At 40.1% G+C, this 19,802-nt stretch overlaps 1 protein-coding gene and 1 pseudogene across 1 annotated transcript; one reads left to right on the top strand and one right to left on the bottom strand.

Moving 5' to 3' along the window:
• The first annotated feature begins 2,209 nt into the window (after positions 1–2,209).
• On the top strand, positions 2,210–3,327 carry LOC116044971 (annotated as a pseudogene).
• An 8,384-nt stretch (positions 3,328–11,711) lies between these two features.
• On the bottom strand, positions 11,712–18,498 carry LOC116057649 (MAP3K12 binding inhibitory protein 1). The gene is made up of 9 exons (XM_031310212.2): positions 18,303–18,498; positions 17,175–17,291; positions 16,751–16,960; positions 16,093–16,189; positions 15,701–15,766; positions 15,099–15,257; positions 14,524–14,621; positions 12,064–12,102; positions 11,712–11,974 (listed from the first exon to the last, which is right to left on the bottom strand). The coding sequence occupies exons 1-9, from the start codon at positions 18,420–18,422 to the stop codon at positions 11,867–11,869; spliced, it is 1,014 nt and encodes a 337-aa protein (XP_031166072.1). The 5' UTR covers positions 18,423–18,498; the 3' UTR covers positions 11,712–11,866.
• Positions 18,499–19,802: the final 1,304 nt, after the last annotated feature.

The following is a 19,802-nucleotide window of genomic DNA, read 5'->3' as shown; positions in this document are numbered from 1 at the left end:
GACAAGGATCCCAACCTCTGCGGTTCTTACAGACCCCTATCTTTACTAAACGTGGATGCTAAAATCCTTGCTAAGGCTCTGGCCAGCCGCTTTGTCTATCTATCTGAGATCCTCCTCCATTTTTTCTGGTATATCACGTTTTGGAATGGAATTTAAACTTTCCCTTTACGCAGACGATTTGTTGCTGTATATCTCCGACCCCGGCTGCTCTATACCAGTAATTTTGCCCTTTATTCAGAAATTTGGCTCATTTTCAGGTTATAAAGTTAATATCTCCAAAAGTGAATGTTATCCTGTTAATGATCTGGCGCTTCAATTGAGTCAGTCTGATATCCCCTTCAAATTGAGCCCCTTAGGTTTTAAGTATTTAGGAGTAAATGTAACCAGAAAGCTAACCTCCCTTTTTTCTGCCAATTTCTCCCCTTTATTGTCTAAAATTAAGTCTGATCTTCAAAAATGGAGGGGCTTGCCATTGTCGCTTATAGGAAGGATCAACACAGTAAAAATTAACATTTTGCAAGTTCTTGTTTCTATTCCAATGTCTCCCTCTATTCCTATCTAAGCGCTTTTTCAAAACTATTGATCAGGATATATCTAGCTTTTTATGGTGTATAGAGAATAAGTAAATCAATTCTTCAGAGATGTAAACTCAAGGCCGGACTCTCTCTCCCTAATCGATTATTCAATTCAATTATATTACTGGGCAACACATATTCATAAAATCTAATTTTGGTCCAAATCTACGCATCCCCCATAGTGCAAGTTAGAGATACATTCATGCGGCTCATCCTCTCTGTCAGCTTTCCTCACCTCCTCTATTCCTACCAACTTCTCTGGCTTTACAGATAACCCAGTGGTAAATTCCACTCTAAAAATCTGGTACCAACTCAGAAGGTATCTTAAATGTACTTCTCCATCTACCTCAGCTCCTTTGCTAAAAAATTTTTTATTTCAACCTGTATTGTCTGATCCCACGTTTTCTACATGGTATGACAAAGGCCTGAAAACTTTTAAAGATTTCTATAGGAATGGTACTTTTCATAGCTTTGCAGATTTGTCAAGTGAATTTCAACTCCCACCATCTCACCTCTTCCGCTATTTCCAAATCAGACACTGCGCCAAATCCTTGTTCCAAGCCTTTCCCTCATCACCCCCAATCCAATTGTGGGAAGAGTTTCTGTCTCTAGACCCCCCACAGAAGTCTTTCATTTCAAAAATCTATAACAAACTCCTGAATCATGATACCTCATCCATCACTAAAGTAAAGGCCGCCTGGGAGGGTGAACTTGGGTTGGAGCTGCATGATACTTGGTGGGATGTTGCCCTCAACAAAATCCACTCTATCTCAACCTGTGCCCGTCTAACTTTGATACAATTCAAAGTATTGTACAGGATCCATTTTTCCAAGGCACGCCTGTCACAAATGTTTCCCAGTCACTAACAGCTGTGACAAATGCCATACCTCTCCCTGCAATCTAACCCATATGTTTTATTCTTGCCCGTTAGTTTTTTCCTTCTGGCAGAGGTACTTTGATATTATCTCTGAAATACCTGTGATGACTGTAACAGTCTCTCCCCATATTGCCATATTCGTATGCCCAGAGGATTACAATAGATTTACATTGAAACAGTTAGACATCTTTGCTTTCACATCTTTACTGGCGAGACAACATCTCCTTCTCCACCGGAAATCTACTAAAGCCCATTCCAGCGCTCAATGGCTAAGGGATGTTATGTTTTTTCTGAAATTAGAAAAGATTAAATATTCTGAGAGGTGATTCCAAAAAGTTTTACAGTAAGTGGCAGCCCTTTTTAACTTTCTTTAAATCTCTTCCTTATTTACCCCCTGATTGATGGAACACCCCCCCCCCCCCATTGTTATTTATTGGTTTTCTTTTATTTATTTATTCTCTGTTTGTGTGTATTTGCGAATGTCTGAACTTTGTATTTTGTTTGCTTTGTGTACTCGTTTGTCTACATATTGTACGGTAAAAAAGGAAAACAGCAAAGTATAGCTCTTTTTCTTTCTTTTTTTTACCTCTGAAGATACACAATCGATACTTCATAATTACTTTTTTTGCTTGCTCCTTCCCTTTAATTGTATGCATTTTTCATTGTGCCATATTTTTCAATAAAAAAATAAAATTAAAAAAAAAAAAGAAAAATATATATATATATATATATATATATATATAAATAAATTAAAAAAAAGAAGAAGCAGGAAGCTGCACGAGCCCAGTTTATAAAGGACCCCTACCGCTTCACCAAATCAATTCTGGGGGAGACGAGGTTTGGGACTCTAACAAGTTCCAAAGAGGAGGTGGAGCAGTCTGTTGAGGAGACATTCAGTGACCCTTCAAGAGACGATGCCCTGGAAGGAAATCATGGGCTTACTAACATCGACCCACCTACCACATCCCTCAGCACAATGTCCATCATGGAGAGAGGTTCAAGAGGTAGTGGAGCACGCAAGATCATCTTCTGCTCCAGGTCCCAGCGGTATACCGTACAAAGTATAAAAAAAATGCCCTAAGCTCCTCCGAAGGCTGTGGAAGCTTATGCGGGTAATTTGGTCCAAAGGAACCATTCCAACAAGCTGGAGAAGGGCGGAATGGTGCTTTTTGCTCAAAGAACAGGGATCCACACAGATCAGCCAGTTCGGAACTATCTCTATACTTAGTATTGAGGGAAAGATTGTCTTTGTGGTGCTTGCAAAGAGAATGAGCGCTTATATGACCCAGAATGGCTATATTAACACCTCTATCCAGAAGGGCGATGTTGAAGGGTTCTCCGGGTGCTTGGAGCATGCAGGGGTCCTCAGCCAACTCATCCAAAAAGCAAAGGAGAAGAAAGTCAGCCTAACAGTTGTATGGCTTGACTTTGCTAATGCATATGGGTCTATTCCCCATAACTTGATCCAAGTTGCTTTGGACTACTACCACATCCCACATAACATCCAGGGCATGATCACCAGTTACCTGAGAGACATCAAGCTATGATTCCAGTCCGCCAAGTTTACAACAAAGTGGCAGCCAGTTGAGAAGGGGATAGTGACAGAATCCACAATCTCTCCCATCTTGTTCATCATGGGAATGAACCTGATCATCTCTGCAGCGAGTACAAAGTCAAGAGAGCCAAAGACCGCAACCGGAGGGTAACAGCCAGCAATCAGGGCATTCATGGATGACCTTACCGTGATAACACCAACTCACGTGCAGGCAAGATGGGTCCTGGCAGAACTGGATCGCATGGCCACTTGGGCAAAGATGGTCTTCAAGCCCAAGAAATCAAGGAGCCTGGTGATCCAAAAGGGCAAAACAACTGAAAGGTTCAAGCTACTTGTTCAAGGGGAAGTAAACCCGAACATCCAGGGGAACCCAATTAGATGCCTTGGAAAGTGGTATGATGATTCCCTGTCAGACAAGAACAGCATCTCCAGCACCAGAAAACAAGTTGAAGAATGGCTGAAGAAGATTGACAAGTCTGCCCTGCCTGGGAAATACAAGTGCTGGATCTACCAACATGGGCTGCTCACGAGACTCATGTGGCTTCTCACCGTATATGAGGTGCTCCTATCAACTGTTGAAGAAATAGAGAGGAAGTTCAACAAGCACCTTAGAAGATGGCTGGGAATACCCCCGAGCTTTACATCCTTGGGGCTCTACATAAGGTCGGGCCAGCTCCAGCTTCCCTTGTCATCCGTGGTGGAGGAGTTTACCACGAGGTGGATCCTCCCCAAGAGAACAATCGCATGGAGTGAACTGTGGCAGCTAGAGCCCTTCCTTATATCCTTTCTATTCCGAGCAGTGTATGACACCTTACCAACCCCAGTTAATTTGCACAGGTGGGGCGTGAGGGAGGACCCACTGTGCAGGCTGTGTGGTGGGAAAGGAACAATGGCGCACATTCTGTCAGGGTGTAAGATCGCATTGACAGAGGGGAGATACAGGTGGCGCCATGACAAGGTGTTGGCAGTGCTCGCAGACATAGGGGTACCCCAAAGTTCAATCTTAGGACCTCTATTATTTAGTCTATACATAAATGACCTGGCAAGTTGCTGTCCACCAACAGTGACCTGCCAGCTGTATGCAGATGATGCTGCGCTATATGTATACACAAAAGACAAAATGCAAGCTGCAAAACAACTAACAGCTGTTATGAGTAACGTGTGCAACTAGTTAGAGAGCTCTCACTTGCACCTAAATGTGTCCAAGACTGTGTGCATGTATTTTTCAAAAAGGGTAATTAAGTCTGACACAGACCCCAATATTTTTGTAAGGGAGAAAAGGCTTGAAGTAGTTCAAGAGTTTAAATACCTAGGTGTGATCTTGGACTCACAACTGAACTTCAAGCAGCACATAAAAAACTGAACAAAATGAAATTTAACTTGTCCAATTTTAGATATATTAGAAACAGTCAACATTTTGAATAGGCTAGGCTATACTTTGATGCAATGATCATGTCTCACATGACCTATTACATAACTAGTTGGGCCTCAGCATGTAAGACAACTCTAAAGTCCTTAGAGACAACATATAAACTAGAAAATCTAAAATGTACCATCACTGTCAGATTTTAAAGAAACTTGAACTGCTAGATTGGGAGAACACTGTGAAATACATTGACTCTATATTAGTTTTTAAAATCCTTCATGGTCTAGCTCCACCCCCTTTACAGGAATATATAAAAAAAGAACTCAAACCACTCAACCAGAGCAGGCTCCAGAGATAACTGCACTGTTCCCTTTAGTAGAAGTGCATTTGGTCAGGCTATTTTTTCCTTTAGAGCAACCAACACCTGGAACTCTTTACCAAGCGCAATATGTGAATTATCAACTCTCACCTCATTTTCCAAATAGTTTAAAAAAATGGTTACTGCAAAATCAAAGCTGTTGTCATTAGCTGGAATAATCTGTAATTTTTTTATTGTGATGTTTTACTCTGACTTGTTTTATTTATTTAACTTAACTTATAGGGACCATCAACCTGTCAGGGACTAAGGATGGAAATTAGCCTTTGGCTATAATCTTGTATATTTACATTCTTCAAAATGTTCATTAACTGTCCCTATTTGAAATAAATAAATTTAAACATCCTGGAGCAAGAAAGGAGGAAGAAACAACCAGCCAAAGCAAGACCACTGCTGAGCACCATCACCTTTGTGAAAGAGGGCCAAAGACCTGTCGTCCACAGCCAAGCCAGGCAGAATCTCCTGCAGTCAGCCCAGGGATGGGAAATGGAGGTTGACCTCGGGAGGAAACTCCACTTCCCCAAGGTGGTACTGTCCACAACTCTAAGACCCGACATCATCACGTGGTCTCCAGAGGGAAAGAAGATCATCCTGGTGGAGTTGACGGTGCCGTGGGAGGAGGGCTGTGAGGAAGCAGCAGAGTGGAAAAAAGCCAAATACCAGCAACTTGTCCAAGACTGCCGGGACAAGGGGTGGACTACATGGCTGATGACAGTGGAAGTCGGATGTCGAGGATTCCCAGCTCAATCTGCGTGGAATCTATTGACAAAGGTTGGACTGAGAGGCCACTTGAGGAAAGCAGCCGTTTGTAGGCTGGGAGAAGCATCAGAGAGAGCCTCCTGTTGGCTCTGGCACAAGAGAGAGGACCCAAGCTGGAAGCCTAGAAGAGAGGGGCAGTGACCTGGCCAGTCACTGCTGACCCGCCAACTGGAGGGTGTAATGGTTAAGGGTCGAAACACCCAGAGAAGGTTGGGGACCACCTGACGACCTCTCTTCCAGGCCAAGGCTTCATCCATTAGAAATGGCCGTATGTTAGCATCGCAGATGTATTAAACACTGACTTTTTTTTACTTTTTTCGACATGCTATACTATGAATTTTCATGACTTCTTTCGACTTTTGTCGACATGCTATACTATGACTTTTATGACTTTTTTCGATACTGACTTTTATGACTTTTTTCGACATACTATACTAACAAAGAAGGAATGCAACACAGCAACAATTTGTTTTTGGAATATTTTATTTACAGAACAAAAACGCATGTCATAACTTTTTTCGATATACTATGATTTTGTTTTTTATATTTTTCGATATACTATTCTATGACTTTTTCCAACATACTATAACTTATTTTCAACTTTTCATGACATACTATACTATGACTTTTTTTGACATACTATGACTTTTTTTTTTTTAAACATCTGACTTTTTGCGACATACTATGACTTTTGTATCACTTCTTTCAACATATGCTATGTTTTTTCTTCGATACAATATACTTTTACTTTTTCGAAATGTACAATGTAAATTTTATTTATGCAATTTTTTCAGTATAACAAGCACATACAAAAGGCAAAATAAGACAAGAAACCATCGAAAACAACAAAAATGGACAGCCAGACAGCCAGCACTCAGTCAGTACAAGAAAATGTGTAAATGTACATGTCAATTCATTAGACGAAATGCCCCAAAATGTCCACTCGTTGAGTCAGAAATGGAATTATAGGAGGCCAGAAAGGATAAAGGCAGGCCCACAGAAATTGAAATGGCACAGTCCCAGAGTGTGGATATAAGAGAACAACAGTACAATGTTGAACAATTTAGAAAATGGCCACATTCTGAAAGAAATAAGTAAATTTAGGGAGCACAACCATTTTAATGTTAACACGGCCAATTAACGAAAGGGTGAGAAGTTTCCATTTATCTATCATGCTCTTAAGCCTACCAATCAAATCCAAATAATTAAGTTTAAAAAAATAATATTATATAATATTAATCCCCACATAAGATAAATGGTCATGGCAAATTCTGAAGGGCAAATTGTCGAGAAAACTGGAATGAGAGTTAGACAGAGGCATAAAAACAGATTTCCCCCAATTTATGGTAAATCAGAGTTGCCCAAAGCCGTCTATCAGATTTAGAAGGGGTGTAAGGGATGTCCTCGCATCTGAAAGAGTCAAAATCACATAATTTTCATACAGTCCTATGGTACAGTCAGATGTGCCACATCTTATACCAGAGATTTGGGGGCTGGCTCTGATGGCTATGGCCAGCGACTCGAGAGCTAGGGCAAAAAGCATTGGAGAGAGGCAGCAGTGTGCCGTGATGCCACAGGAACAGGGGGGCATCTTTAATATAGTCTGAAATTTTAACCTAAAACCAAATTTATCGAGGGCAGCAAACATGTATCCCCCCCACTCTACCTGATCAAAAGCCTGCTGGGCATCTAATGAGATCACCCCCGAGTGGGCCAACTCAGTTAAAGGGCAACTACCGTTTTTCTCAACCTGGACCATATTTTCCTATGTTTTTATGTCTAAGTGACTGATGGGAACAACAATCTTTGAAATTGGTCCAGTACTAAGCAAGATCGGTGCAGTCGGAAGCGGCAGAACAGGCTACAATTTAAGTTATGGGGCAATTGTAAAGCTTGTACTGTATTTGCCTTCACAAAAGTGCTCGTGTTGCCACTGACAGGCTCAGATTATGGAAAGGATTTCTAAGGAGGTCGACCTTTCTGTTAAAGAGTAAGATCCTTTTTTTAGACACAGAAACATCCACAAAATCCTGTTCACTAAACCCACCAGACTCCATGTAAATAAACAGTAACTTTAGCATCGTAAAATACACTTCATTCAAAGTCGACAGAAACAAAATAAAACTATGAAAAGCCATTTTAGGTTGTCTTTCCACTTTTCCAACCATCACAACGCTGGTTTTGGTTGAAAAATAGTTTACCGATTTACATGTGGAAATACGTTGGCTCTATACACGCTAAAAGTATTGCTTTTTTAATTGGAGTCTGGTGGGTTTAGCGCTAGCGACTTCAGAGCTGTTTCTGGTTAAACAAAAAAGGTCTCAAAGAGGTTTTAAAGGTCTATCTCTGAAGGGATCCTTTCCATAATGTTGTCAGACACTTAGAATATTAATCTGAGCCTGTCAGTGGCAAAGCGAGCACTTTTGTGAAGGTAAATACAAGCTAGACAATTGCCCTATTAACTTACATTGTAGCTTGTTTCGCCGCTGCCGACTGCAGCGTTATTGCTTAATACTGGATCAATTTCAAAGATTGTTGTTCCCATCAGTCACTTAGACACAAACATAGGAAAATCGGGGCCAGGTTGAAAAAACGGTAGTTACCCTTTAAGTACATTTAGCAAACACCTGGTGTTTGAGAAAGAATATCAGGAATGAAACCTGATTAATCGGGATGAATTAAAGAGCCAATTTGTTTAACTGGTTATTTTGATCGGAGTTAAGCAAACTTAAAGCATACTCTCGCTAAAATGCAACCTAGGGTCTTTTTGTGAATGTACCCGAGTCAAACTTTCGTTTAAAAGCATATTTAGGATGGAATCGCCACTTTTAAGATTTACCGAATTTTCGGTCAAATGGCCTTTTGAATGGGAGTGCTAGGGGCACTTTTATGCTAGCCTCAAAATAGCTATTTTTAAAACACTAAGAAGGCTCGACACAACATTAAACTTTGCTCGAAGTATCACCAGGGGTTCTACACCTTAACAAAAGCATTGACAACATTGTTTGTGTACCCAGAGTTTACTAAAAAAGGTTTTGAACAACTCACCGTAGCTCTTGTTGTTTCCAGCCGCAGCCATTTTATCAGTCAAAAACAATCGATTTCCGAATGCAACATAACAGGGAGGAGAGTAACGATGGAAAGCTCCTAAAGCTTAGTTCCATATAAATGCACGGATTATTTCTTGTTTTGTCGTTATTGAAAAACAATATTCTCAACTCGTAGTTGAAAAAGGAGCCTCATATGGAGTCCGTTCATTCGCATATGATATCAATTCATTTTGACTGCCGAGGTGGTAGCGGCCGGAAACAACAAGAGCTATGGTGAGTTGTTCAAAACCTTTTTTAGTAAACTCTGGGTACACAAACAATGTTGTCAATGCTTTCGTTAAGGTGTAGAGCCCCTGGTGATACTTCGAGCAAAGTTTCACGTTGTGTCAAGCCTTCTTAGTGTTTTAAAAATAGATATTTTGAGGCTAGCATAAAAGTGCCCCTAGCACTCCCATTCCGGCGATTCCGTCCTAAATATGCTTTTAAACTAAAGTTTGACTCGGGTACATTCACAAAAAGACCCTAGGTTGCATTTTGGCGAGAGTTACGCTTTAAGGGGCGATAGAATGCAACATAGGTTTTATCTCTGTCAGATTGGTCATGCAGCTGTCTGGCAAGCAATTCATTGACCTTCTATCCTAAATTGAAATGCTTCTGCTTTAATTTGCGAATATGGTTGTATTCATCTTTCATACTATCATCACTTTACCCTTACTTTCTAGATGTAAGGGTGTCTTCAGAGTCTGTGTTTTGGCATGAGTCCTCTAAATCTGCAAGTTCGGCCTTGATGTCAGTTAAACGCCTAATCCTGGGTCTTTTTTCGAGACGATTAATACAAGATGACGTGACCTCTTATATCGAATGGACTCCGACAAAACAGACTCTGAAACGGTACCATTGTCATACACTGACTTTTTTTTAATCACTTTTTTCATGGCATACTATACTATGACTTAATAATTTTTTATAACATAATATGCTAAATACAATAGGGTTATCGCACCTGGCTCAACATTACAGGTACTCTCCCCTGCACCATCTCTGGGCCAGCAGAGTCACTCTCCTTTCTCTCTCTCCTACAAGGCCCCCCCTCTCTCTCCTGGGGCCTGGGTCTGAGTTGAGTGGTTTCTGTGGGTTATCAAATGGGCACCCACCTTCATCAATGTTTCGTCGAATTAAGCCCATGACATGTCCAAGGGGCTCGGCGGTAGACCCAGCGTGCTGGGAGTACTCCCAGTGTCCTCCACTCAACTCAGTGCCCGCCGCTCATGTAACCAGATCCAACGGGATGCTGTCTCTGCCCGCTTGCTGACGTCCGCTACCAGCCGCTTCCTCGTCATGCCTTCTCTTCCCAGCATCCCAAGGCTTCGCCAGAGTGACTTCCCGGGGCAGCCCCTGCTGCCAACTTCCACTGGCAGGTTCCAGGCTTTCCACCCCTGATGCTGGCACTCAAGGATGAGGTCCTGATACTTTGCGCCTCCTCTATCCTCTCCTCCCAGGGCACTGTCAACTCCATAAGAACGACCTGCTTGGTACTTCTGGTCCGAGGCTTGTGGTAGTTCTCTGGGAATTTGAGTTGTTTCTTTAAGTCTACCCACATCTCCCAGTCTCTTGCTGTGGCCAAGATCCCTCTACTCCTAGTCTCTGCCATACCCACCTCTCCTGCTCTGAGAAAGTGGATAAACTGGGGAGCCTTAGAATGTTGTCTTGGTTTCTTCCTTGCTTGATCTATGCCAGGGGCTAACTGGGCCAGAATCTGGTTGTGTTGCCACTGGAATTTCCCATCTGCCAGGCTTGACTGGCATGAGGAGAGAGCATGTTCAAGGTTAGCTGGTCTTCCACAGAGTGTGCAGCCGGGCGTCTCTGCCAACCCCCATGTGTGTAAATTTGATGGGGTCGGCAGAACAAAATATACATAGCAGGGACTTGATCTGGTGCCCCGTTCATGGTCCAGATGTCCTGCCAGGTCAGTGTTCTCTCTTGCACACTCTCCCACCTTGTCCAGCTGCCCTGTTTGTTCATGGCCACAGCCTTGACTTGCCTACTCTCCTCCTGTCTTGCGGATTTCCTTATGCACCATGCCCCGATGCTCCTTTCCCGTTGCTTTCTTCCAGCTTGCCCTGGTGGTACATCCCAGCTCCAACCTGCCCTGGGCTACGGCCCCGATGATATCGGCGTGTTGCAGGTGGTCTTCCGCTTCCCTAGTGCTCTGCTGGCTGACCATGTGTGGCCTGTCATGACCTCGATGTCTGCCTGGCGGACTCTTTCGTCCCTGCTGTCATGCAGCATCATGGCCTGCCACGTTTTTCTTGCCTTGTACTCCAGACTAACTACAGATGTTACTGCCATTTGCAGCTTGCCACCTGAGCTGTACAGTCCAATAGAGCAGAAGCACTTTGGAACACCCAGCCACCTCCTCAGGGTTTCAAGTTTATCTTCCTCTCCAGCCTTTCCACAATGGAGATAGGAAAACTCATAAACAAGCAGCGACCAGAGCAATCTGGGGAGCACCCCATGTTGGTATCCCCCAGGCCTTGTACTTGCCGGGTAGGCCGCTCTTGTTCAGCGCTTTCATCCAGGATTCTGCCTAAACGAGCATCTCCTTTACACTCTGCCTGTCATTGAGGTCTGCTCTGTACCACTTGCCTCTTAACTGACATCCGCTTTGATTTTGAACCGGACACGCACATGAAGAGGGGCTTCAGCACCAGGCTTCTGGAATTTGCAGGTTTGAACTCCATTCTTGCTCAGTCGGTGAGCTCAACCAAATCCTCCAGAATCTATCTTCCTTCAGGTATTGATTGTGCTGCAAGGGTGAGGTCGACCATGAAGGCCCTGATGGGCACCGCTTGCTAGAATTGCGCCTCGACGTAACTTCTCTGCTGATTTGACAAGAAGGTTCATCGCCGTTTTTTTATGGCATACTATGACACGTTTTTATGGCATACCATGGCTTTTTAATGATATACTATGACTTTATGACATACTGTGATGACTTTTTGTATTGTAATTGAAATCGACCGCAAATGATAAAAATATAATACATGCATTTCATGTCACATGTTCAGGGGCCGCCATTTGCCCTTGGGCTGCACTGTAAGAAACTGTGGAAGAGAGAGGAGTGAGATTGCACACTGCAGTTAATAGTTAACAATTATGATTCCAAGTTTTCATGAAAATTTATTTATAGAACAATATTATCTCATAACTACAAAACTGTTTAGAGGCATACAGTTTTTCTGGACGTGAAATGAAGCTCATATTACATATACAAAAATAGACACAATGAACGTTGGTGCGTGCGTATGTTATAGTGGACACTGTGTTCCATATCCAGGCCCAAATTCATTCACCCTCTTCAGTAGTGCTGCTTTGACTGCACTGATCTTCTCATCCAGCTCTGTCAGACTGCAGGCCTGAAGGATAAAATAAGAAAAAGATGATCAAGCAATCAACAAAAGGTCTCCATTTACAAATTGCAGTGAAAGGAAACAAAGCGGCTAACCTGAGCAGGAGATGTCCTTGGTCGCTTGTGCAGGTGACTCTATAAAAAAAAAACTTAATTAGTACAATTTCTAAACTGGTTCAAGCTTTGAGAAGCATACGGCGGTACTTCTCTGTTCACCTTCTTACTTTTCCTCAAGGAATGGAAAATGAAGAATGTACTTTGAGACAAGAGACCCAATGCAATGGAAAAAAGTTTTGCACAAGAAAAAAAAAAAAAACATAGGCTTGAAATGTGCACTTAAGAAAAAAGAGGTAGAGACACACATTTTATTTAGCCTTTCTTGGATATTTTGACTGGTCACAATGTTTACATAATTATCTGATCATGATGATTTTGCATAATCATTAGATTCCACAATCAGGGGCGTTTAAAGCAAATGTTACAAATGTGGCAACAAATAGAAAGTGAATTAGGTGTGTTTGCATCAGCAGGGTTGAGGCAAATAAAGTGTCTACCTCAGCACGTGGTTCCAAAGTCAGAAAATAGACATGGAAACAAAGCGCTGTTGGTCAGGTTCTTCTTTCGAAAGCAACCAATACAAAACGATAACGGAGAGGTGCCAATAATGGCTCTCTTGATTTATAGCAGAGTCTCCCCTCTGGGTGCAGCAGTGTGTTTGACAGCTCTGAGAATAGTTATGCTGGAGTTGTCACTTGCATCCAGCTTTTCTAATTAGATAATTCACATAAAAATGTTTGGATGAAAAGCGATATAAGAGTGGAATAGCGCAGTGCATAGTACGACGTGTTGGCGTTCAGATCACGGATTAAATGTATAGTTTAATTGACACTATTTTGCCAACGGACGCATCATTTTGATGAATAGCCATTGAAACAGCGTCGCTGTGTGGCAGATGATTAAATCGTTAATCGCAATTATTTGTAGGACAATTAATCGTCAACGAAAATATCATGATCGTGACAGCCCTACATGAGAACAGATGAGAGGGGTAACATCTGACAAATGTCCTCTGTCACACTTGAACAGGGTATGGCATGCATCTGAGGCTGCTCTGAGAAATGTTTTTACCCCACATCTGTAAAATCTTGTGAATTGCTTATTTTTAAGTTTGTTAAGGAGCCTCCTTTACTGTTCAGTGTTAATGTTTCTGAAATCGTGGGCCAACTGTTTACAGCTCTTCAGCAAACACTAAACTACAGTATTTTCAGAAACTGTCAAAAAAAAAAAAAAGTGGTACTCGGAATATAAAAGGCCCGATCACTTTATTCAAAGACACTCGACATCTCTTGCTCTGCTCACACAAACATGAAGCGAGTCAAAAGCAGATGGAGAGCAGCATACTTGCAGAAGTAGCAAGCTGTGCTGAGAGATACCAGCGTGAAGAGACATGCAGCATCTTAAGCACACTTACTCACATATCTAAACACATGCTGGACAGACTCCTTACAGATGGGAAATTATAGTCTGTCAGGTTGAATATGAAGTCCAATAAATTAATTACTGCCATCTTTTGAGTCTGTGCTTTTCTAAAAAGCATGTTGTAGTAAAAAAAAAAAAAAAAAAATTGAATCGAGTGAGCTGTCTATAGTGACCTTAATGTTAAAGTAAATCTAACCACACACGTTGCATTTCTGATTTAAATCAGCTCAAGTGTAACTCAACTTTTTCCTGTACTTATAAATAATATAATTTTGTTTGTGTAGACATGGTTCTCCACTCCTCCAGTTTGTTCTTGTGCACAAGCACGTAGGTAAAGCACTATTCCACTTAAGGGTAGGTAGCGGTAATGCGCCAAAAAAAATGCAGCATGTCGCTTGCAAAGGCATGGCAGATGAAATGCATTTTTGTGAGTAACACTGAATGTAAACATGAACTTTTGTTTAAGAAAACTTCCTAGGGCACCTTGACGTTCACACTGACTAAAACTGATAAGAAGAGGTGGAAATCATACAGTAACTGCCAACATTATAGTATCATGATATGTGGCTTCTGATAACAGCAGTATGACAGTACAGGCAGTTCTGCAATAGACACTATATCAACGACAAGAATTTGTTAAATCACTATAACTGTGTAACTGAGAAAAATACCTCTAAAATTTGAATAGGCATGAATCAACTATCTAGTCACTGCACTATGAAGTTGTTTAATCTGACCAACCTTTATAGACAACTGAAAAACTGTTTGGACCACATTGTAGAGTCTCACCCTTTGTAACACACACACCAACATGTTCATTGAACATGTGTGTGCCATCATTTACATGTAAGTCCATAAACTGTTAAGAATCTGCCTGCCAAAATAATCAGATTTGAAATGCCTGTAGCAAAGAGAGTATACCTGGACTTTTAGTAACTTGATTATATATGTGCATATTAAATTAAACAGAAAAATTTAAATCACACAGACTAGTACAAAAAAAAAGACCTGTGTATGAACATTGACTAACAATTATTAAGTGCCTTTCATTATCTTTTTCAAAGCCACAAGACTCACCGCAGACTGAAAGTACTCCGGTGAGAGTCCCTCCAACTCCAGTATACGATCCTCCAGCTTCTTTAGTCTCTGGTAGACACTCAATGGAACTGGGCCCGCTAAGGAATAAAACACTCATTGAAAAAGTCTGAATACTGATCATTTTACATGACAAAAGAATGAGATTATGAGTAAGGCCTGTGTATAAGAAAAGCAGGATCTTAATAAAAGGAGACTTAGTTAAAAATGTCACTGTTTATATCATGTAAAAACTAAACAATTATTTTTTAAAAACTGACTTACCAAAAGTGAACTATTTCAGATGAATTATACTTTACATACAGACGGCAATGCATTCATAATCACATTTCAATGTGTTACATGTCCTTTACATTGTAATGGTTAATTACCATCATTCAAAACACTGGGACTTTTTCTGAATAAAAAGGCAAATATTTCCATTTAGTTGAAAATTAGAGAGAAAGAGTTTGATTTTTGAGCAGAACTTTGTAAAAGTATATGTAATGACATGACCCTTTCAGACATGTAAAACATAACATACAGTGAGACACATTGTGTCTTTGTCCTTCTCTGACCTGTTGGGAGTTTTAGGTGTGTCTCAATATTGTGAAGTCGTTCTTCTATGGCTGCATTTCCGCAGTCTCTTGCCATCGGCCCCATCTGCTGATCCCCTGCTTCTCCTTGGCCTCCCCCACCACGAGTCTGGGGCCCGTAAATGTTTACCACCCGTGTAACTAGCCAGTCAAGGAAAATAACAAACAGAAGCCATAATATTAACCAGAATCGAGTTAATAGTATGGTCTAAGGCCATGTACAAAGCATGCAGATTTATAGAGGTCCTACAAAATCCTTGACATTTGTTATTTAGTTTAGATGAATCTGTTGGTGCTTAAAATTGTTCAGCACTTTATGATTTCTGACAGCAAGCTTACTCAAAACATGACACATGTAATGTACTGCAGTGTGACATTTGAATGTAACTGTATTAATAAAACAAAAAATTATAATTAAACATTTCTTGTCATGTCATTTTTTAAACAAAATTTATAAAGCTTATGGACCTATGACTTTTTCAAAATTATGTGTGCAATTTAAAAAATGATGGGTACAGTTCGTAAAAGTGAAGCGGTTAAGAAACGTCACATTGACATTTGTAGAAAATGATTTATTATCTTACCTTTCACGTGGCTTTTAAAACCTGGATAAGGAGTGAAAACTGCATCTGTTCTGGCACAGCTGTTTTCTACAGAGGAGAAACTTTGATTAAAAATATATTCATAACGTAATTAGAAACATTTTATATATATCCTAAATTATAATTAGCATTAGTGTGTCCTGATTTGTATAACTAGTGTCTCACACAGGCTTTGAAATTTAAAAAAATGCCCCCTCATGTTTTTCTGGACTAAGCTGGTTGTGTTTTGAGGCAGTGTGTAGCTACTTCAGCCCCACTCTTGGAGCAGTTCAGCCTGACCTCTCTCCTGTGGAAATCAGCTCTCTCCCAAACATTGGCAATCTATGTGCAGGCTCCCTCTCCACCCTGCCCCCCAACCTCTTTCCCATTCTCACCCTGATTGCAGTCGATCACGTTGCAAAACTCCCGTACATTGTTTTCATTGATCTCCATCTGCTTGCGTTCCATAAATGCAGATATTCTTCGCTCAATCTAGGGTTACAATGGAGAGACAAGACATAATAAGATACAGTGGATTGATGAGCTATTGATAGGTGTCAAGAATGCAATGCATGCTTTGTCTAAAGATCTGGAGCAAACAGTAATTTACATTACATGTATATTAAATGGAATGAGAAATATAGCAGGAAATTATTCCAGGTAGCCAAAAATGATGAATTGCTTACCATCATCCCATGATGGAATATGAATACTGTTTGCTTGGCTATCAAAATAAATGCACAACAGAATGGGGCCTCTTGTCCTTCATCCACATGCAATCTCAGAGTAATGAGCATCCACTTCATAATCCATCAAGGACCTGGCCCTCTCTCAAAGCCCTACAGCAATGTGGTCTGTTTTACCCAACCATAGCACTAAAGGACCCCTTATTCTCTGCTGTGCTGAACTCTGCTTATCAGATCTCTATCAAACATTTGCTTCACTGCGGCACGTCATGTGCACATCCTTGGGAGCAATTACTTATGATTATTCATTTGCTTGACAGATAAAAAGAGGGCTTTAAAAATGTCACTGCCAGAACAGCTGACCAACCTCTGACTTCCTGGCTCTGATCTGAACCATGACGTCATCGGCCGCCGTCTTACTTCCTGCAGCCTCTGGGCTGGGAGGATGGTGCTCAGACATTGCAGTCGTCTGCTCTCTGACTGGCGATGAGGTGACAGCATCGTCTGATGTGTTGTCTTTTGTAGATGATGTAGCAATATGACCATCTACCAGTGTCTTTAAGCTTTCTGAAACAACCTATATAAACAGTTGGGGCAGAAAGAATATTGCATCAAAAACACAAATAATATTTTTAAATTAAAAACCCTTACTAACAAGCATAAAAAACATGATACATTTAAAAAAAAAAAGCCTTTTACCATCTCAAATAATGATCATCAATTCAAAAGTATTTCACCAAACCCTTTTAGCATTAACATAATGCAATTTAAAAAATATGTAGCCAAATCACCTGTAATTTAGTGATATGCTCCTGCAAACAGCTGTACACGTGAGCATCTGGAGAGGACGGAAGACCCACAGCATCGATGTTGACTGCTATTCTTAGAGCAGCATCACCTAATTTGAGCTTGATTTAAAAAAACAGAAAGTGAGGCCCATTGCCCTAGACATTAGTGTAAAGCAGATTCTGTGTTTAACATAATTGTAAGTTACTTAGTTGATTAGTCAATGAGCTGAAAATAAATCAGCCGCTATTTTGATAATCCATTAGGGTTTAATCATTTAGTCACTTTTTAAAGAGAAAAGCCAATTATTTGCTGGTATCAGCTTCTTTAATGTGCATTATTTTCTGCTTTTCTCTGTTTTATATGATTTTAAACTGAATATTTTTGGGTTGTGGATTGGACGTGTTATCTACATTTCTTTTTCTTTATTATCTTTTTTATTTTACATTTTAAATACAAAAATATTTATCAGGAAAAATCTTTACTTCGAGCCCTAATTGTAAAGACAGCAGTGCAAAGCCACTCTGATGATTCTACAAATACTACAACAACAAATACTCAAATAATCAGGAGTAGGTGCAAGGAGATTTATACATGTAGAAACGTGTAAACAGCTGATTCAAAGGTTTTTTTATGTATATATTTTGTGTACTTGTTATTGCATCAACGTTACAAGAGATAGGACAGGGGTAGAGATCACATATATGGACCATATGAACATTCATTATATGGTGCATATGTTAAGTACAGGTTGCAGGGAAGAGCTAGTGAAAGAGCTGTGTACGGGGTTAATGACAATACAGTTTAACGTTAAGTGAAATTAATAGAATTTGTTTATGAGGCGAAGTGGCTGGTTTAGCTACGTCTGAACACGTTGATAGCAATAAGCTGGTTAAAATGAAAATCAAATTATTTAGCAAAAAGCCAAGCACGGTTACTCGTTGCAACATGCTTGTCTATGTATATAAGCCTATGGTCTAAAATACCGCTTGCATCTAAGCAATCCTGCTAACGATAAACCGGGATGCTAAAAACATTAGCAGGTTAACGTTATTTAGCTAACGTTAGCTAACAACACGGACGAAAAGAAACGTAACTCGGAACTACATGGTGCACAAACAATGTCAACCAACCTCTTTCCCGAACTCGGACAAATGCTTCAGTAGTGCACACATGCAGTCCCTGTAGCTGGACATTTTGCTGGATTCATTAGGAGGAGCTTGATTTCCACTCAGCTTCATTGTCTCCGCCATTGCACTTCAACGGCTGCACAACACTGCCTGCTGATTAGTTCAAATGTGACCACGTGTGCGCAGGAGATGAGAGCGAGGCTGCATACGCGCTAACACGCATGCGTGCATTTAAACAACTGTTGATGTGTGGGTAGTTGTTCAGAAGAGAATAGAATAGAGTATATCCAAAGAGATTATTATACTTATACTAATTATTATAACCTATTTTGTAATACTCTACATGTATAGCTCTCTGTAATCACACAGAAAAAAATGTAATTTGATAATACTTGTATTGAATTAATTTGGCTCTATTCATTGTAGGTCTCAATCTATTAATCTTTCTATATTAATTTCTTTGTTTCTATATTTTGCTTTTTCAGCAGCTATTTTAATAAAGAATTATTACCAAGCAAGTTTACACTTGCAAGGAATTTGCCTTGGTGTAGTAGGTGCTTACAATAAACAAATATATTAAAAAGGGAATAAACAATAAAGCAAAGTATCGCTACAACAACAATAACTATAATACAATATAGACACTATAACAAATATGGGCAAAATAACTGTTTTAGAAAGGAAAGAAGGAGGCCTGTATGGGCTGTGCAGGATGTGTAAAAATATTGATCAGGGGATGTGCAAAAGTCTACAGTATAAAAATATGTGTTAGGATGTGTGTTAATGAAACGTGTAGGGACTGTGGGTGGTAAATTGTTAATAGGAATACTCTTTTTGTAATATCTTCAAATTATGTGCGTGCCTGCAAACCAAATTTCCTTCAGGATAATATTAAAGTTGAAGAAGTTGAGTTAAAATACTTCACAGTCCAAGTCCTGTAATAATACATTTTTGAAGTACAGACATATTAACAGCAAAATGTACTTAAGCATCAAACATAAAAGTAGCCTTTTGTTACTGTTTTTTTTAAGGAATCTTCCATCATGTGCACTATTTATCTGCCTGTGTTGGATGTGCTTGTTGCTCTTAAAATTGTTGGTCCATTTCCCTTTTAAAGTTCTCCAGTTAATGGTTTTGTATATTAAATAATTACTAGTAATGTATTAACATGTAAACAGTGTTTCAGTGTTGCAGCTGGTCGGGTTGGTGGTATGCCCAACAACTTTATATAGGCTACTGTTAGGTAGTTTAATTAATAACAAATAATCATTTCATAAACGGATCATACGTTTTGTGTGTCTCTTTAGCTAAAAAGTATAGTATAGTACCACACGAACAAATAGAGATTCAAAGGTGTGCCTTATAAGTAAGCTCAAAATCATTAATATTTTAATAATATAATAATAATTATATAGGCCTACATTTTAATAATTTCATGTTTATCACTTTTTTCTCTATTGTTTTTCCTTTGTTGTCATGTCTTTTATTTTCAAATCTGGATTG

The sequence above is a fragment of the Sander lucioperca genome, chromosome 18 (assembly GCF_008315115.2).
Source record: "Sander lucioperca isolate FBNREF2018 chromosome 18, SLUC_FBN_1.2, whole genome shotgun sequence".
Classification (NCBI taxonomy): domain Eukaryota; kingdom Metazoa; phylum Chordata; class Actinopteri; order Perciformes; family Percidae; genus Sander; species Sander lucioperca.
This window is presented reverse-complemented; position numbering and strand designations above follow the sequence as displayed.

Coding starts and splice junctions, on each gene's coding strand:
- LOC116057649 (XM_031310212.2), bottom strand. CDS start 18,422: ATGGCGGAGACAATGAAGCTGAGTGGAAATCAAGCTCCTCCTAATGAA. Junction 17,292..18,302: donor TGTCCGAGTTCGGGAAAGAG/GTTGGTTGACAT, acceptor TTTTAAATCAAG/CTCAAATTAGGTGATGCTGC. Junction 16,961..17,174: donor AGCATATCACTAAATTACAG/GTGATTTGGCTA, acceptor CTGTTTATATAG/GTTGTTTCAGAAAGCTTAAA.